General features: G+C 45.9%; 2 protein-coding genes across 4 annotated transcripts; both read right to left on the reverse strand.

Moving 5' to 3' along the window:
* Nucleotides 1–241: 241 nt before the first annotated feature.
* TBC1D25 (TBC1 domain family member 25) lies at nt 242–13,300 on the reverse strand. 2 transcript variants are annotated; one of them, XM_061137517.1, is made up of 7 exons: nt 13,025–13,300; nt 11,061–11,170; nt 9,802–9,956; nt 2,414–2,541; nt 2,085–2,273; nt 1,220–1,840; nt 242–838 (listed from the first exon to the last, which is right to left on the reverse strand). In XM_061137517.1, the coding sequence occupies exons 1-7, from the start codon at nt 13,142–13,144 to the stop codon at nt 479–481; spliced, it is 1,683 nt and encodes a 560-aa protein (XP_060993500.1). In that variant the 5' UTR covers nt 13,145–13,300; the 3' UTR covers nt 242–478. The 2 variants fall into 2 exon arrangements, with proteins under 2 accessions (XP_060993500.1, XP_060993499.1); XM_061137516.1 differs by having other exon boundaries at nt 242–1,840.
* Nucleotides 13,301–15,828: 2,528 nt separating this feature from the next.
* On the reverse strand, nt 15,829–19,842 carry EBP (EBP cholestenol delta-isomerase). 2 transcript variants are annotated; one of them, XM_061136355.1, is made up of 5 exons: nt 19,717–19,842; nt 18,389–18,700; nt 16,997–17,033; nt 16,745–16,875; nt 15,829–16,123 (listed from the first exon to the last, which is right to left on the reverse strand). In XM_061136355.1, exons 2-5 carry the CDS (start codon nt 18,687–18,689, stop codon nt 15,900–15,902), a joined length of 693 nt encoding a protein of 230 aa, XP_060992338.1. In that variant the 5' UTR covers nt 18,690–18,700; nt 19,717–19,842; the 3' UTR covers nt 15,829–15,899. The 2 variants fall into 2 exon arrangements, with proteins under 2 accessions (XP_060992338.1, XP_060992337.1); XM_061136354.1 differs by having other exon boundaries at nt 18,389–18,750.
* Between the last annotated feature and the right edge of the window lie 475 nt (nt 19,843–20,317).

Below are 20,317 nucleotides of genomic sequence, written 5' to 3' on the forward strand. Positions count from 1 at the left end.
GACCCTCACAGGCAGACAGATGTACCACAAAATACCTTCAGGCCGCCTCAAGTGGTGTTTGACCTGGGCTCACCTTCTAGAATTGATTTATCAGTATCCATTCTCCTGTCACCAAGGAAGTGGGAGCCACCCTTCACTTGAAATGGGCAGTGTTTCAGCTCCAGCAGGTAAAGAGGCCCTGGGGGTTCCATTTACAACAAAAACCAGGGAGAAGGCAGAGAAATACACAGACCACAGTGACTTTCGTGTGTGTAAAGTATAGTTGTTAAAATCAAAACAAGAAAAATGGAGAAAGGAGGCCGTGGCCTCCATGGGGCACTGTCAAAGCAAAGCCCCATACTCTCGGACCTGGGGAGAGAGGGTACTATGCTCTCACAGGTCTAGGGCTGGCAGGCAGGGATGTGGGGTCTCATGTGTAGGCCCTCTTGGCAAAGAATGGAGATCTGATGGGGCTGATGGAGGGCTGAAGGGAGTCTGATCAAGATGGGGCTGTGGCCTCGGCTCCCTCCTCTGAGTCCCACATCTCTGACTGCAGGTAGTCAGCGAAGAGAGCCTTGGCCCGGCGTAGGACGCGCCCCAGGTGGTGTTTTCGCACGAGGCGGTCAAAGTGCATGGCCAGCTCGTTGTAATCCAGCCCATTGCGCATGATGTGGTCACGGTGCTCCAGCAGGATGGCGAGGCACAGGAAGAGCATGAATGGGTTCCCTCGGCCAAACTCCTGGGGTGGGGGCAGGCCCAATGGGGGTGGGGGTGGCAAGGACTTCCCAGGGTCTTGTGGGGAGCCCACCTCTGGCATCAAGGGGGATCCAGCAGCCACGTCACCAGCAGGAGAGGCATCCTGGGTAGATGGTGGAGATGAGGAGGATGGGGAATCAGGGTGGGAAGAGGGGGAAAGCAGTGGGTCTGAGGAGTTCAGCAAGGGCTCAGAGAGAGACTTGGAACCAATGAGGGCAGCTGGGTAGGGCAGCTGGATCAGGGGGTCCCTCTTGGGGCCCATTCTACCCCTGAGTTGCTGGAGGTCATCCAGACTGGCTTGCCTCAGAAGACGCCCCCCGCCACCAGGCCCCTGGCTGCTGGTGGTCAAGTGGTCAACAGCATCTTCAAAGGTACCGCCTCCTCCACCGGCGGGCCTCAGCATGTGTCTCTGCCGCATGGGCCGTCCCCGGTGGCCCCCGAAGCCCATGCCCACCACTAGGCTGGGGGGGCCCACGAGCTCTACCTCGTGCTCAGGAGGGTCGGGGGGTAGTGAGCTCCAGGTGACCTCCAGCATGCGCAGAGCATCGTCAAAGGCAAACTCGCGCTTGAGCTCAAGCAGCAGCCAGCGGTAACAGAAAAAGAGATCATCAGCACCGGCTTCCTGCAGGTACTGGTAGAAGTCAGGGTCTGCGTGTCGCAGCAGCAGCTTGAGGTGAGCGAATTTGGTGGCCATGGCACGACCATCAGGGTGGAAGTTCGCGGCCAGGCGCTTCATGATGCCACAAAAGCAGACGAAGGCGTGGCCCTCGTGGTCCATGACAGCAAGGATGGGCGAGGCCAGGTCACTCATGCCCTGGCAGTAGGACACCTGCGGGTGGGTAACGGCATAGGTGGTGAGCAGGTCGTGCAGAGCCCGCAAGTGTGGGCCGTCCTCGGGCCCTGCGTAATAGGGGTGGGCCCGGTCAGTACGCAGCACATCCTTGAGGACTGTGCTGCGGATGAACTCCAGGTCCTCAGGGCTTGCTCGCTGGGCCCACTCGCTCTTGAGCTGCTCATACTCCCGGCTCTTGCGTTTCATGTAGTCCATCCGCTCTCGGCCTGTCAGCCCGTCTGGGTATACATTCAGCAGGTACCGCCACACCACCTGGCCAGGGATGAAAGGGATGAGGCGGCGGGTCTACAGATGAGCTGCCATGCCCTTGTGTGTACCTATCAACACCCAGCCACCCTAGGCCTCTGCTCTTCTTTGGAAAAGCCTGCCTTCCTACAGCTGCATGCACTGGAACACTTCCATACCATCCCCTGAGAGTGTGGCCCAGAGCATGCATCTCTTGAGCTATTCTTGTGTGCGGGCATGCTGGACCTAATGAGTGATGGAGAAGGCTCACCTTTCGCAGGGAGGGCTCAACACCACCATGATAGATCCGCAGGCGCAATTCCTCAGGGCGGGAGAGCTGGCCCTCATGGTTCAGGTAGGTATGAAACTCTGCATCGCTCAGGGGCGGCTTGAAGGGCTTGACATCTTCCCCATATGACCAGCTCAGCACCTGCTGGACCTTAGACAAGGTGCGGCCCACCTGTGAAAGGAGGGGTGGAGGGGGGCACCGTTTAGCTGGGTAGGCCAGGGGCAAGTGCCAACCGGTAGGCTTGGAATTGGGGGTGCCAGGGAGGCACTGCCCTCCAATAACAGCTGGGCCCTGGGGCTCCCTGAAAGCACCTGAGAGATGATGGACTGTGTGAAGGGCAGGGCAGCTGTCGTCAGAGATGACCGCTTCTCAGCCAGTAGCACATCGGAGCCAATGACATCCTTGGGGCTGATTATGTCCCAGTCTTCCAGCAGTGGGCCTGGGCACACAGAATGACATGGTATGAGAACCCCAGAGCTCAGGACCAGGTTCCTCTCCCTCTGAAGCCAGGCCACCCACAAGGTAATGAGCCACTTCACTCGCCCTTCCTATGTCATCCTAATCACACAAAAAATAAAACCATGAATAATCTTCTGGTGGAAACAGTCTCACAGAATGGCTGGTAGACTCTAAAAGTAATATTTTAACAATATAAAGCAATGTTTATTGAGAGCACTATGTGCCAGGCACCGTGCCAGGGCTTAACATCAATGTAAACAATAAGAACACTAGACAACACTTCCATAGGGCTGAGTGACAGGAAGTGTTGTGAGCTCTTTGCAAATGTTAACTCATTTACTATTCATACAGGTAAAAAATCTGCCTGCCAGTGCAAGAGATACAAGAAAAGTGGGTTGGACCCCTGGGTGGGGAAGATTCCCTGGAGAAGAAAATGGCAACCCACTCCAGTATTCTTCCTGGAGAAAGAATTCCATGGACAGAGGAGCCAGGTAGACTACAGTCCATGGGATTGCAGAGATGGACACAACTGAAACAACTGTATATGAAGTACATACACACATGCACTCTCTAAATTGAGCACTATTATTATCACCAATCTTTCTAAGAGGAAACAGGCACAGCCAGGATTAGTATTAATAGTTGCCTAAGGTCCCATAGCGAGTGGGTGAAAGAACTGAAATTTGAAAGTCAGGCCCAAAGCTCAAGAACCCAAACCCTGAATCTTACCTTCCCACTAGTCCTCCTTCCACAATTGGTATAGACTACCATTACTCTCACCTTACAGACCATGACAAAAAGGTTGGAAAAATTAGTAAGTGGCCAAGGACATGGTAGGGCTAGGATCTTTATCTCATTCACCTTACTCCAGGGCCTGGGTAAATTTTAGCAAAAGTATCTGTGGAGCAGGTATGTCATGCATGTTACACAGAAGAGACTTAATGCTTAATTTTATCCAATTCTGGTCCTTGTTCTCTCCCTTCTCTCTCTTCTTTACTCCCCCTTGCATCTTTTCTGCCCACCTCAAATGTCATGTGGCTTGAAGCATCAATGGCCACTTGAGTAAGTTTGAGAGACTCAAAGAGATGTCCACCCTGGCACCACAGAACTGCTAAGCTGACAACAGCAAAGAGCAGTGGCTTTCCAATTCTATTATATGAAACAAATCAACTGGGATTTGTTCAAGCCACTGTCATTTGCAGGCAAATGCCATCCCTAAGCAACATTTCCATGAAGTCCACTGTACTTTCTCCCACAGAGCTGAGGGGGAAGCAAACCCTGAGCCACAAGTTACTGCCTCTCCCTGGATGTCCCACTGGGCACTGCAAACCTAATGGGTCCACAAGGGGAGCCCAAGATCCATTCAAGACATGACCTGCTCTTCAAGTCTGAACAGTGTCTCTATCTCTTCAATTGCTTAAGTCCCAAACCTGAACAAACATCTCTCAACTCCCAGGGCCTAACTGTTGCCAAGACCCATGGCTTCTGCATGCAGAACATACTTCAATTCCACTTCTTCTCTCAGCTCATACCATGCCTCTCATCCAACCAGTCCCTGCTTCCCCTTTGCCCCTCCTTCTTCACTCTCTCCCAACAGATGCCAGAATGGTCTTTCTAAAACATGAAAACACTTAAAATGAAGAAGATCACACTACTCAACAGGTAAAATGAAGAAGGTCACACCAGTAGTCTGAAAGACCAAAGAGAAAAACCCTTTTCAAGGCACACAGCTAAAGCTTAATGATGAGAGGAAAGCAGAGATACCTGGAGGGTGAGTCCAGGAGACCTGAGAGGCAAAAAGTAGGAAATGCAGGAGGAGAAAAGAGGTCACGCAGAGACAGAATTACCAAGATATAAAGGAAAGTGTCCCTGAGATGAAGAAGTGGATTGGCAAGTCTCAGATAGGATCAATCAATGAATAACATAGACCATGGGCCTCTCCCAACTCTTATTAATCTGCTAGCAAAATGCCCACATTCTAAGAATGAAGACAAACTCTTGCCAGCTTCCAAAGATAAAGAACAGGCTGCTTACAACTGGAAGAAGGTCAGACTGCCAAAGGGCTTCTGTTCCACAACTCTGAAAGCAAGATAGCAACTTTCAGTATCCACAGAGCACTGACATGACAGGCCTGAGATCCGAGGGCCCCCATCCAGCCACGTCAGTACATATCCACCACAACCAAAGAAAGAAGTTTCTGATTATTAGCATATATGTTACCCAAGCACTAAAGAGGAATTAAAGAGCCTCTAGATGAAGGTGAAAGAGGACAGTGAAAAAGCTGGCTTAAAATTCAACATTCAAAAAACTAAGATCATGGCATCTGGTCCCATCACTTCATGACAAATAGATGGGGAAACAATTGAAACAGTGACAGACTTTATTTTCTTGGGGTCCAAAATCACTACAGATGGTGACTGCAGCCACAAAATTAAAAGATGCTTGCTCCTTGGAAGAAAAGTTATGATAAACCTAGACAGTGTATTAAAAAGCAGAGACATCACTTTGTTGACAAAGGTCTGCTGTATAATCAAAGCTATGGTTTTCCCAGTAGTCATGTACAGATGTGAGAGTTGAACCATAAAGAAGGCTGAGTGCCAAAGAATTGCTGCTTTGTCTCTGGTGCTGGAGAAGACTTGCGAGTCCCTCGGACAACAAGGAGATCAAACCAGTCAATCCTAAAGGAAATCAACCCTGAATATTCAGTGGAAGGACTGACACTGAAGCTGAAGCTCTAATACTTTGGCCACCTGATGCAAAGAGCTGACTCACTTGAAAAGAGCCTGATTGAGGGCAGGAAGAGAAGGGGGCGACAGAGGATGAGATGGCTGGATCACATCATTGACTCAATGGACTGAGTCTGAGCAAACTCCGGGAGATAGTGAAGGTCAGGGAAGCCTGGCATGCTGCAGTCCATGGGGTTGCAAAGAGTTGGACACGATTGAGCAACTGAACAACAACCACCCATGCACCTTACTGGAAGGGAACAAAGAAGTTGTCTAAGAAATGACTATGAATGACTACAAGGGCTCAAAGTGGGTGGAGGAAGGCAAAAGGGAAGGTACATGGTGCCAAGCCACAAGTTTTTAATATTAGTATATAGTTAGACATAAAATGACAGACTGTCATTGGGAGTGTAATATTGTTACATTAGAATTCCTGAAACATAAGCGACTAACTCTAAAGAAAAGATAATGACAACCTGGAATTGAAAAAGAAAAAAAACAATATTGCCTAAGCAAAGCCCAGAAGTTAAGGGTTAGGGACCAGAAGAATGAGAATGAAAAGTGTTCCAAAGCTTCTGTTTCAAGGGCTAGGGTGAGTGGGGGTGGGGGAGACTGGAGGGGAAAAGTGGTCAAAAGATTTCACTGTCAATTGTGTAAAAAAGCATAAATCCAGCTATGGAGTTTTTGTGAGAGACACAGTAAAACTAGGTGACAAAGAAAGGTTAAAAATTGAAGAAATCTGAAGGTATACCTGGCAAACACAGAGAGCAAGAGCAGCTATGTGAATGTCAGGAAAAGCACTGCTCAAGACCAAAACATGACAAGAAAGAGAGACATTCCATGTTGATATTTTAAAAAGAAAGAAAGAACCCATTAATAAAATGGGCAAAGGATTTCCACAAGCACAAATTCATCTAGTGGCAAAACTGGATCTGAACTGATATGAGACTATATCTAGTCTTTATGTAACCCAGTAAGTATTAATATACACACATTTCCCTGAAGAAACATTCAAGTTTCATTGTAGGGTGCTGTCTCAGGCCCTGCTTGCAGTATTACACAATATGTGCTACAGGTACTACACCTCCTTATGATAAAATTGTCAAATCTCCCAAATGCTAAGTTATATATTCTGCCAATCAGAAATGTAATAGGTTTTTTTCTGAAACCGGGTAAAATTATTTTAATGTTTCTATGAAAGGATTCACATTTAAGAATAGTTAAGAAAAAGAAGAGTCCCCCCCCCAAATTGTGGGAGGAATGCAATGCTTGTCTTGGTAGAATATAATATAGAAAGCCCAGAAATAAATCCAAGTACATGTACTCTGGTCTGGGAAGATTCCACATGTCACAGGGCAACTAAGCCTGTGGGCCACAACTACTGAGTCTGGGCACCACAACAAAAGATCCTCTATGATGCAACCAAGACCTGATGCAGCCAAATAAATAAAAATAAATAAAAAAAAAACTAGGTCCACTAATCACAATGTTGACTGAGTAGACATTTATATGTAAAAGAAAATAATAAGTGTGTTAGAAGAAAATATAGGAGAATATTTGTATAAAATAGAAGAATATAAGCATGTGGATGGGGAAGATGTTCTAAAGAGGAGAAATTCAGAAATCATACAGAAAAAGATATATGTACAAGACTGCATGCAAACAGTTTTTGATAGGACCAAAAGAGCACCACAAACAAGGCCATAAAACAAAAAGATAAGCTTGAGGAAAAAAATCTGCAATACATATGACAGAAAGGGAATTCATATTACGAATGCACAGATTGATTCCGTCTAGGCTTGGGAATTTTCCAACTGAAGAGGTGACAGTAACTGAGTTCTTCCCAGAAAGAAGGACTGGGCCATCTAAGTGATCACAACATGCCTGTTGCTTTCACATTCATGAACACAATCCCAAGAATTCCATTAATATTTATAACAGTTCCATCAATTGGACACTTACCTATTAATGTATAGTATGATTTATGTTAAACACATACCATTTGTGTACATATACAAATACAAATATACTTACATCTGTCTATATGTGGATTAATGTGTGTGTGTGTGTGTGTGTGAATAAAGGACCTGTAAGATTACACATCAAACTGATCAAAGTAGTTCCGGCAGGGCAAAAAGATAGGTCTGTATTGCGTGCTGAGTTACTTCAGTCATGTCTTTGTGACCTGATGGACCATAGCCCACCAGGCTCCTCTATCCATGGGAATCTCCAGGCAGGAATACTGGAGTGGGTTGCCATGCCCTCCTCCAGGGGATCTTCCCAACCCAGGGATCGAACTCATGCCTCTTATGTCTCCTGCATTGGCAGGAGGGTTCTTTACCACTAGTGCCACCTATGAAGCCTAAGGAAGGGGATCAAGATTAGGCACAGTGATTCCAAGAGAGAGACTTCATCATTATTTCTAATATGGACAATGTATTTACTGGATAATTAAAGATTAGTTCCATTAAGGAATTCCCTGGCAGTCCAGTGGTTAGGACTCCGAGATTTCACTGCTAAGGCCTGGGTTCAATCCCTGGTCAGGGAACTAAGATCCTGCAAACTGTGGTATGGAAAAAAAAACAACTCCAGTCAAATTCCCATCAGTATCTTAATGAAATGATAAGCTAATTCTATTAAATGAAAAGAACAGTAAGTGCACAGGAATATTCAGGAATAATTTTAAAAAGGAAAACATATATCAAAACTATGTGATTAAAACAACATGGAACTGGCTTAGGATTTAACAAAGAGATCAATGTAAGAGAATTAGGAATTCGAAAACAAACTCGTGTATTTGCAGGAGTTTTGCAAATAAGACAATGGTACAAATAGAATGGAAATAACGGGAAAGTTGATTCTCTTTATAAAGGTAACTTTTAAATGTCCTTTTGCCAAACTACTGGGTGTCTATCTCGGTGTAATTTGCATTCCTCTCAGTTTGTGTGTAGTTGGGGTTTTCTTCACATGCTTATTGGCAGAGCAGATTTTATTTTTTTTACTGAAATAGTGCTACTGTGTCTATTTTATAGGTAAGGAAATGGAGGCTTGGGGAATTAGCTAAGTGACTGACACAGAGTAGCACACTGGGCTGCTTGTGCAGAGGTTCCTGTGTCTCTGGCTACCAGTCTTTTTCCATTTGTCTCTCTGCCTGTCTCAGTCACTGTCTTTCCTTCTGACTCTTATTTGTCTCTCTCTCTCTCTGATTCTCTTTTTCTCTAATCTCTTTTTTTAAATAAGCCCCATATTTTATAGTCAAATGTTTAAGAGCAAGGACTCTTGAAGCCAGTTCAGCCACCACCTGCTTTCAAATCACACTCCTTCACTGACTGTCTCTGTGACGGGGACAGGTCCTGTCCCCTCTCTGAGCCTCAGTTTCCTCATCTGTAACATGGGGATAACGGTCATCCCTACTCTGTAGGATTGTTTTGCCAATTCAGTGAATAAATACTATGTGTGTAGAATGGCCTCAAGTGTTTGACACATGTTAGTTATTTTATGTTATTATGACATCAATAAAATGCCTATTCAGGCATCTCAAATAGGCACTGTGAATTTCCTGAGACTGGAAACCATATCTTCTACTCTACAACTTTTTACTTTAAAAAAAAATTTTAAATCTATGACAAAGTTAAAAAGATGAATACATTGACCATTCATACATCTTTCATCTACTCCCCTAACTGTTCACATTTTTTGCTGCATTTGCTTCATCTCATTTTATATATATATATATATATATATATATATATATATATACATACATACATTTATTATTTTGCCAAGTTATTTGCAGATATCATAACACCTTACCCCTTAATACTTGTGTTTTTCCCAAGAACAAGGATATTTTCCTTCAATAACCATGATACCATAACCATACCCTGGAAATTTTACACTGACACTATTATTATCTAATGTATGCTTCATAATCAAATTTTCAGGACCATGTCTTAATTTATCTGTGGGCTCCCTGGGACCAGTACAGTCAAAACAAATATGAGTACAGGGGAACAAATATGAGAAGACTGAAAGTGGCTGAGAGATCAAAGGAACAAATCAATGAAAATGAGTACAGGATGAGTGAATGAATAAATACAATTACCATGACTATAATCAGCATTATTATATTTATGATATTATAACTGAAACATATAATACTATAGCTCTATTGTTATACTGCATTCTGTAATTATCACTAGACTATATGCTATAATAAATATGATAATTATTGTCATTAGAGCTAATACTTTTTGAGCATTCACTAGGCAGCCATGTACCTTTTCAGGCATTTTTACATGAATTTCCCTGTTTAATCTTCATGATGGCCCTAAGATACCATTATCTCTACTTTATAGATAAAGAAATTGAGGGCCAGTGGCCAAGCCAGGATTTGGACCTAGGATTCCTTGCTCCTTAGCTCACTGTGAAGGAATGTGTTGTGAGGAGTGGAGTCATCCTATGGGGAAAGGGGGGTATCACAGGGCAGTGCCCCCAGAGCACCGGGTACTCACTGTCCTCAGTGGGCCGGATATCTACACGCAGGTGCAGGTAAGGTTTGGAGGCAGTGGCGAAGGCTGTGCTGAGGTCCCAGTCAGACAAGAGTGAGAGGTAAGCTTCCTGCCCCAGCCGATCTCGGCCCAGGTAGCTGATACCAAAGTTCTTCTTCCTGGACAGAGGAAACACGGCAGCTTTCAGGGCCCCTGTGCCTGGGAAGCCACAGGGACCATTTCCAAAAGAAGCCTGGGAAGTTTGTTTCACAAACGCAGAAACAGATGCACATCTGCTTGTATCTGGAGAACACACTAAACTGGTACTGGGGTCTCCTCTAGGGAGGGTAACCGAGTAGTTGAGGGATGGAAGTGGGAAGAAAGTAGCCTTGTGCATAAAAAATAAAGCAAGCTGTATGGTTGTTATTTTCCACAACAGAAAATGTTTATGTAAAAAAGTCAAATAACAACTAACAACTTGTTCCTTAGGTACACCAGTGCAACTCTATGCAAAGCATGTTGTGTGATAACTACTGTCACCATGAACGTGTTTAGTCACTCAGTTGTGTTCAACTCTTTGTGACCCCAGGGACTGTAGTCTGACAGGCTCCTCTGTCCATATAATTTTCCAGGTAAGAATACTGGAGTGGGTTGCCATTTCCTTCTCCAGGGGAATCTTTCCAACCCAGGAATCAAATCCTCATTTCCTGTGTCCCCTGCATTGCAGGTGGATTCTTTACCTGCTGAGCCATTGCCAGAACCAACTGTCACCATGGAAACCCCCCCTAAATACCCATCATTTTTGTACCCTTTGAGCTTGTTACCATGTGCATATATTCCTCCAAAATAACAATGATACCAAAATAACCATCACATTTGCCCCCAGGAGACACTATTTTTCATCTATCAGGTTGGCAAATTTTCTAATGTTTTTTAGTAACTAGTGTTTGTGAGGGTGTGAGGAAAACAGAAATTTTATGGGCTGCTGCTGAGATGGTAAATTGGTAACACCTACCTGGAGAACATTTTGGAAACATCTGTTGAAACTTTAAAAAGTATACACCCTTTAATTCAGCAATATCACTGCTAGGAATTTATCCTATGACTAGATTTTCCAAAACATTTCCAAGATATGCATGTGGCTATTTGTTTACTGTGGGACTATTTATACTAATAATAACAAAACAAACAACCCTGCCTACCAAACAACAACAATAAAAATGCCAAACAACTGCTGTCAAGGTGGGTGGCCCACTGGTTTTGCCCCACACCCCATTACTCACCCATTCAAGTCAAAGGCTCGGATGAGGATGTGTTGTAACACATCGAGCGAAGTGATTTGGGGGTCCACAGCAAAAGAGCGAAACTCAAGTGGCAAGAAGCTCTCACATTTCTGTGGAGAGAAGACATGGGGTAGGCCATCAGGGGTCACATCACCACAGTGACATGGATGATATGGCAGAAGGTAAGGGTAGAGATGTGGCAGGGGCCAGATCAAGGCAGGGGTTCTGGGCCATGGAGAGAACTGGGACCCATAAAATCTCCAGCCCATAAAATTTCTCTGAGTGAGGGGGGAGGCTTGGGAGGGTTCGAGTAAAGGAGGGATGTGGTTTGATTCAGGATTTAACAGGACCCTTCTGGCTGCTCTAGGAACAGTCTGTGGGGGACAAAGGGGAAAGCAGTGGTCCAGTGAGGAGGAGGCTACTGCAATAGTCCAGGTACCCAATCCTTCTTCTACATCCCCTCAAGGATGGTTGCCAAGACCACCATGAGCAATCTTTTGTTGTTCAGTCGCTCAGTTGTGTTCGACTCTTTGTGACCCCATGGACTGCAGCATGCCAGGCTTTCCTGTCCTTCACTATCTCCCGGAGTTTGCTCAAACTCACGTCCATTGAGTTCGTGACGCCATCCAACCACCTCATCCTCGGATGCCCCCTTCTTCTCCTGCCCTCAATCTCCCCCAGCATCAGGGTCTTTCCCAATGAGCCTTGAGAACCCCATGAACAGTATGAAAAGGCAAAAAGACATGTCCAGCTTGGCCCTTATTAAACCGGTCTTCCACACTGCAACCAAATCTAGCATGTCTATCTACAACACTCTCTTGCTTAAATCTCTTCAAAAGGAACCCCAGGATTCCCAAAGGGAGCTTTTTTGAACTTTACACTCTGGTACTACCAAACTCCCAGAAGTTACTCTGAACACATTCGGGCTCCAGGCCTGTGCTTGTGGACATCCCCCAGTCTGGAAGGTCCTTCCCACTCTTTAACTGGCTCACTCACAACTTAAGCATCTTCTCTTCTTTGAACATCCAAACGTCTACCTTTGAGTTTGCTCTATTACACTGAAGTGATCTGTTAACTTCTCTCGAGAATCTAACCTCTCATCACCACCAGTGCCACCACCCTAGTCTGAGCCAGTAACCACTTGCTGGAACTACTGCAACAGCTTTCTTACTCAAGAATAGAATACATGTCAAAGGCCCTTCACAATCTGCCCCCCTCTGACCTCTCCCATCCACCCCCTACCACTATTCTCCTCACTCTCTGGGCTCCAGCAATATGGAAACCTAAGGGAACATGCCAAGCTCATCTCCACCTCCCAGCTTTCGCCCTTGCTGTTCTCTCGGTCTAAAACACTCTTCCCCCCATGATATGCACACTGGTGACTCCTTTTTATTTGGGTCTCTGTTCCCTCAATACCTTTCTGGATATTTCCCTGCACGACCTTGGCTAAAGCAACTCCCTAGTTCGGAATCTTTTTCGTTATCTCCCCATGACATTCACCAGTGTCTGAAGCATTTCCTTTATTTAGCTGTTTCTCTCCCCGACGAGTGTGTCTGCTCATCCAGTGTGGGGATTTACACAAAAGTGCACTCTCAACACAATGTTAAACCGATGTCAGCGCCTCCTTTTCAGACAGCAACAACCTCCCTCATTTCTCAGGGCTCCACTCCATTAAGTTCCCTCCTCCAACCCTATAGCCCCTCCTCTCTACCCACAATCTCCTCCTATCTATTCCAGAGGGCCCTACCCTTCAATGTGCAATCCCCACGCCCCACCCTCTGCCCCCGCATTCCCAGGTCCAGCCTTCCCCCAGCCCCCACCCAAACCACCAATATTCTGCCCTCAAGCCTCTCCCCTCACGTAACACCCCAATTCTCAAGTCCCGCCCTCCATCCTAGGACAGCCACCACCTTCCCCTCTCCCGGGAGCTCTGGGCGGGCTGAACGACGGGCCACCAGCCTCACCTTGACTCGGACCCGCACCACCTCTCGCTCCTCCTCCTCAGCTGCCGCCGCCTGGGCTCCCCCACCAGGCGGGGGCGCTCCGGAGCCAGCCAAGTCCGAGGACCCAGAGGCCGTCGCCATCCTGCCGCCACCCACCTAGGGGTGACAGTTGACCGTTGCCCCCTACCCTTGTGCGCACGCCAGAATGCGGGAGCCCGCGGCCCCACCTTGTGCCCTGGCGCAGGCGCAGAGGGCGCCACGCGACCCTACCCACCCCCCGCTTGGCACAGGGAGGAGGTCACCTCTGCGCTTGCGCAGTGTGCTGTTGCCAAGAGCCCCGCCCCCCAAAGCCGGGCATTTTGCGTCACTTTAGCCAGTGTGCAGGCGCTTACTGAGGCCCCGCCTCCCTCGTCCTTGATTTGGTCACTTTGCTTCCGGATTCACCTAGGTGTGTGTTAACGCGGCGACCTATTGGGGCGAGAAAAGTGGGCGGGGAAAGGAGGCTGCTGCGCGATAACGTCAACGCCCCACGTCTGCCCCAAGTCGCCTCGTGTCTCTGCTTAGAGATGACGTCATCTATTTAAAATCATTTCAAACGAATCTGCTGAATGGAAGAATAATCCTTTTCCCACAATCTTTTAAAAAATAGCTTACACGTTATGAAAATTAACGGACCTGTACCTTTAGACTTTTGCTGTTTCTGCCTGAATGTTATACTTTAATAAATAATTTACCCATAAAAGCCGTTTGTATGCTCTGTGGACAAGTTTGCCTCTGTTTTTATTGAATCTTTACAACACGTTGAAGTCAGTCCTGTTATTAAACAGTGTGTGCCCACCAAATATCAGCTGAATACTGGACATATTTTAGACTCCTTTGAGAAAGTTTATGTACCACAAAATGCAAAAAGCCATTCTCATTTTACTGTACAACGTCTCTATGGTTTGGACAAAATACATGCTGCTCTTAAAAATGTAATTTGTAACCAAGGAGTCCTGTAAGGTACCTGGACTTCAGCTATTGTTGCAGTATTGTAGGATGTTACCTTTAATGTTACCTTTTAAGAGAAGTCTCCTTTTCTAAAACACTTCTTGTGGCACTGCCAGGTTTTCTGATGGAAACAAGGAGTTTGAAAGTTGCTTTTCATTAAAATTATCACAGAGTGGAATGAGCAAAACATTAGCCTAGAACTTGGAATTTATCCTGAGGGCCCTGGAGCACAGGCTTATGATGTGTTCAGATGCCCCTGTCTTGGTTGTGGCGAAACCTCTGGAAGGAAATATACTGGAAGCAAGAAGAGCAAAAAGGAGGTCCTTGCCATAGTGCAGGGGAGAATTTTCTCTTTCATTTGTTCATTCTTCCATTCAACAAAGTGTATACCAGATAGTGTAAATATATTAATTCACCTAATCTGCATAAAAATCCTGAGGTAGGTACTATCATTATCAGCATTTTACATATGAAAGCACTGAATGAAGGCCATGGGAAAACATGCTCAAGATCAAAGGGATGGTAAATAGGACAGAGAGAAGAGAGTGCAATGGACAGAAGGTGGGGTGGTGCCTGCTGTGCTTGAGGGAGAGCAAGGGCACCATCATGCCTTAAGTAAACAATGAGGTAAGTGATGGATCTGAGGTGAGAAATTAATGCAGGGCTTTGGGTTAACAGTGAGGCACTTCTCAAAAAGTGACACTGTAGGCTCAAGCAGAACCAAGATTTAAACTGAAGTCCTGCCCTGCACAGGTCACCTGGAGCCCATCTACAGGTATCTGCAGTTTAATATGGCCACCTCCACAAAATTCCTCAAGTACCGATTTGTTTTATGACTGAAGGTCTTTGAGGTTAAAGACAGAGACTGCTGGATGAGCAATAGGGGTCTGTAGGGTGAGGGGTATCTGTGGGTACATGATAAGTGGTCTGTGGGGTGAGTGAAGGGATGTCTGTGGGATGAGTGATAGGATATGGTGTAAGTGATGAAAGATCTGTGGGGTAATTGAGGATCTATAGGGTGAGTGATGGGGAATGTAAGGTAAATAAGATTCTTCAAAATCATTATGGGGAGTTTACAGAGTGAGTGATTGAGGGATCTATGGTGAGTGAAAAGAGACCTATGGGGTAAATGATAGGGCATTTTGTAGAAGAGTGATAAGGTCTGTGCAACACATGATGGGGGATCTATGAATGAGTCATAGAGTTGTACGTGATGGAAGGTCTCTTGGGGCAAGTGATGGGGTCTGTGGTGTGATGGAGGTCTGTGAAGTGAATGATTCTCTCTGTCAATGGAGCAAATGAAAGGCTGTTTGTGGGGAGAGTGATGGGTATCTTAGGAGTTAATGATGGAGTATGTGGGGTAGTGGAGTGACTTTTGTGGGGGTCTCTGGTGTGAGTGATGGGAATCTTTAAGGTAGTGATGGGGTTCTTTGGAGTGAGTAATAGGGGATATATGGAGTTAGTAATGGGGTATTTGTGGGATACCTGATCAGGAGATAAGAGGCTGAGTAAACCGAAGAACTTGGATTTGGAAAATTCTCAGCCTGACCATATTTCAAAACAAGAAAGGGTATATTCTGGAGAGAATGCCAAGGGTGTGGATGGACGATCATGCCTTAAAAGACTTTACAGATGTGATTCATGGATCTAATTAACCATCAGGGGAATCTGTAGGGTTAGTGATGGAAAGTTGTGAGGTCATAGGTTCGAGGTCTATGGGATGATGATGCTGGTCTATGGCTGAAAGGATGGTGGTCTGTGGAATGAGTGCTGGAAGGATCTATAGTGTCAGTCATGGGGCATCTCTGGGGTTAATAATTAAAGATCTCTCAGTATAGGGTCAAGATCTTTATTTCCTGATTAAGAGTTCCTCAATAGCCGGTGTTTAAGCCTAGTTCATCACTCTTTAGTTCTGCTTGCTCTTGGCTTTTGGGGCTTTGGCATCCAGTATGCTCTGGGCATGAGCAAGTTGCTTTATAGAATCCAGTATGAGGAGTCCGGGCAGCACCAGCCACAGGGCGTTCAAGAAGACAAAGTAAAACCAGAAGTAGAGCGGGTGGCCCAGCTCTCCGTGCTGGAATCCATCACGGTACTCTGTCAGGAAATAGAGCACATCTCCATATACCTGACCTGTGGGAGGTAGAAGGAGAAGGAAACTCTGTAAGGAGGAGGAACAATTCCAAGCCATTTTCCAAGTCATTAGAGCTCAGAATTCCCAAATTCAGAGACATAAAAGTTCTGAAATCACATGACTGAAGATTTGAGAAATCAGAAATGTGAGAATTCCAGAAATCAGAAGCTGAGACTTTCTGAACTCAAGAGAGTTCATGTCTCCAGAATTTAAGCTCAAAATCCTTTCATTCAAGACAGCTCAGGATTCTAGGACTAAAGAGAACTCACATTTCCAGAAAGCTAACAACATAAGAACCTAACAGGACTGAATTTCAGATGAAGGAATCTCAGAATCTTGATTCAGAAGAATGCAGGGGTTTCCCACCATCATGGGCCACCTCATGTAACTGTAACCCTCATGAGAGACTTTGTGATGGAGTGGGAGGAGAAATGAACTCTCCTGGATTGAGAACACAGGCCTGGAGGGGCATGGCTGTTCCAAAACCTCAGGGAGTTTGTCATTCAGTCTGACTCAGCCCTGGATGGGCACAATTGAGAAGTCCCACCCGCAGGAATGCCCCCCATGTCTGTAGATCCCCCATCAAGCCCTCAAGCACCCATTGTGGGCCTTCTCCTCACCCACAGAGACCACAAGCTGTAGGACAAAGCGGAGGGGTTGCTGGCGGAGAAAAGCGATCACCACCCACAGGCTGAGTGGTCCCCACAGGTAAGCCGTGATGGTCTCCATGCATATCATGAAGTTATCATCCCTGCAAGAGAAAGGATGGAGGGGGCACTGGCATAACTGTGCTCTACCTACAAGGCACCCCTTAATGCTCCCTGACTTACCTCCCCCCAAAACAATGCAGGTCTCCCTTGACAAACACTTACAGGATGTATCGGCTGTCTCCCTTGGCATACTCTTTCCCTGAAGAAGACAAGAAACTTATATGAAGAACATCAGCAGGAAAAGGAAGTCAGACTTGTGAGAGCCAAGGGCTCATGTAAGAAGGCAGGCTTTATAACCTCCCCATGCCTCAGTTTCCTCATCTGTGAAATGGGGCAGCTGTTTTTATATGTATACAAGATAATGTGTGCAAACCTGACACAGAACATTAAGTGTTGCTGTGATTGTCTTGTATTCAATAAATGTTTGTGGAATAAAACCAGGCAGGTGTAAATGATGGAGTGAGGAAAGTAGCCAATGAGAGAAAGAGAGAGAGCTCGAAGGTGAACAGATAAGTAAATGAAAGAGTAAGTAGAGATCACCAAGGAAAAGATAGATTACCCAATATAAAAATAGACAGGAGACTGACATAGGTTTTTCACAAAACAGGATTCTAAATGGTCAATAAACACATGAAAGGTACTTATTAATCACTAAGGGAAAGCAAATTAAAACCATAATGAGATATCACTCACATCCACTCGAAGGACTAAAATTTAATAAATACCCGGTCATATCAAGTATTGATGAGGATGTGGAAAAACTAACTCTAATATACTGCTGGTGGGAATATAAAATGGTGCAGCCATTCTTGAAAAGTTTGGCAGTTTTTCATAACGTTAAACACACATCTACCACAGGACCCAGATATTCTACTCTTCCACATCTACCCAAGAGAAATGAAAGCAGATCTCCACACAGAGACTTGCAGAAGAATGTTCTAGCAGATTTATTCATGAGGCCAAAAAGGAATACTGTTCGTAACAGCAAAAGATTAGGGGAAATACCTATTAATACTGGAAAAGTCAAATAATTCTGTAACATTTATGCTTTCAAACTCTTCATAAACTTATGATGAGTGTCCTCATCAAAAAGAAGCAAAGTTCAGAAGCAAAGTTCATTTTTAAAAAAAAGCATGCTACCATTTATACAAAAGGAAAAATTAAAATGATGATGATGATGATAATAAAGTTATATGGCATGTATTGTCTGCCAAACATTGTTCTAAGTGTCTTACATGTATTTGGGTATGACTATTATCCCTCTTCTACAGTTGAGCAAACTGAGGCTTATGTGTGTAATTTATGTGTAAAACCCTGAAAAGAAACATAAGCAATTATTTGGGAAAACTTGGAGGATAGAAGGTAGATTTTTACTGCATACCTCTAAATGGCTTCATTTTGGACCCATGTGAATATACATGCAACAAAAGTTAAATAAATTTTAAAAATTTATTTTAAACAAATGGAATAAGAGTTGGTGGGTAGGTAAACATCTAAGCCAATCCCTGCCCAGGAAATTCCCTTCCACAGCATATTGAAGAACCCAGGACTCACAGAGTTGAGATAAGATGGCTTGGTCTCCGAGAAGGTCCGCGTGGTAGAGGCTGAACCAGCCCTCAATCACCAAGTGAATGAACCCACATACTGCAAACCAGCACAGGGACAGTCTCCGCCAAGTCCCAAGTGGGACGACCGCAGCACGCCCTGACAATACCCATGTGGTCACAACTAAGACTCCAGAGATGGAGAAGAGGCCAGCCAGGATATGCCAGGTGGGGCAGTCATTAGGCACAAAGTTGTCTAGTCTCAGGTGCTGAGGCCAGTAGGGGTGCGTGGGGCTGGCGTTGGTGGTCATGTCTTTGTAGGCTGATGGTGGTGTGTGGATATGTAGAAAAGAGAATTAAAAACAAAAAAACCTGAACAAATACAAAGGCATAGAATGAGATCATAAAATCATATCCAAATAGTTTATTATGACAAGAAATGTAAGTGGACTCAATTAACCGATTAAGACTGACTCAACTAAAAAAATCTAATTATATACTATTTTAAAAACATGAACATAAGCCCACAGAAAAACTGAAAGCTTGTTCCTGCCCTCTGGGAGCCATAAAAGGTAGACACAGGAACCAGAACAGGTCCCAGCTCTCATTGATCTCATTGGGTAAGACAGGAACCAGGCCTAGTCTCTCCTCTCATTGGTCACAGTCTGGTGGTCAGACACAAGAATCAGACTAGGTCCCAGCCCTCATTGGTCATGCTCTGGCGAAGGAGACACAGTAACCAAGCCTGATCCCTGCCCTCAGGGGTTACAGTCCGCTGGGGGAGACACAGGAGCCAGGCCCGGTGCCATGCCTCACAGGTCTGCTAGGAGAGATTTGCAGGAGTCACTGTCTTGCATCCTGCAACGTAAAGCTATTACCCTCCCCGTAGTCCTGGAAACTGCAGGACAGACAAAAAAGATGACTAATCAGAACTACACCTTCAGGTTCAGTGTATGGGATTATCCGACCCCTCCCGAAATTGCTCACCCTGCAGCCAACCCGCAAGAAAGAGGAAAGTGGAGGGCAGGGGCCTTGCGCCGGGAGCTAAAGAGGAGCTAAAGAGCTAAAGGGAGCTAAAGAGGAGGGACAAATACAGAGACCACCAATCCGAACTAGAACCCTCTGGTTCAGCTGCCCGATGAGAAGGCAGATCTTTTGCAGTCCCGACAACCGCGCAGTAGCCGACCGCCCTGCGCAGGCGCGTGGGTGTGGTGAGGGTGGCAAAGCGGCGGGAGAAGTGGGGGCGGGGGAAGGGTCTCGCGCAGGCGCGCCGAGGGCTGGCCATTTAGCAATTGCGAGCTAAGGGATGGAAAGGCAGTTCAGGCGGAGGGCACTCACTCAACAGCGCGTTTGCAGCGGCCTCTCCCACAGGTTCCCGGGTCTCACTAAGATCGGTCGCTGGCTCCGAAATATCAATACTTCAAATCCAACCCCTCACAGGTTCCGCCTTATGGAACTGGCCAATGGAGGAGCTGGAAAGGAGGCCAGTGCTGCTCTCAACCAATAGTTATTGTCTGTGTGCCGCCGACCCCGCCCTCACGCGTGGTACCATTTTTGCTGCGGAGAAGCCACGGTTGGTGGGCGTTTTCAGCCAGAAGCCAATCTGTGGCAAGTCTTGGCTTCAGTTTCCCTAACCCCTTTATCCATCCCATCAGAAATCGGGTGTTTACCTGCTGTTGAATCAGCATTGCGTTGCCCTCATTTGTAAAAGCAGAGCAACCAAAACTTTCCCCAGATCAACCTTCAATCCTAACCCCCCAAATGGGCAAGGAAACAATACAAATAAGTCCTGGTGGCTCAGCAGTAAAGCATCCACCTGCAATGCAGGAGACGCGGGTTTGATCCCTGGGTCGGGAAGATCCCCTGGAGAAGGGAATGACAATCCACTCCAGTATTCTTGCCTGGGAAATCCCATGGACAGAGGAACCTGCGGTCCATG

This window comes from Dama dama, chromosome X (assembly GCF_033118175.1).
Source record: "Dama dama isolate Ldn47 chromosome X, ASM3311817v1, whole genome shotgun sequence".
Classification (NCBI taxonomy): domain Eukaryota; kingdom Metazoa; phylum Chordata; class Mammalia; order Artiodactyla; family Cervidae; genus Dama; species Dama dama.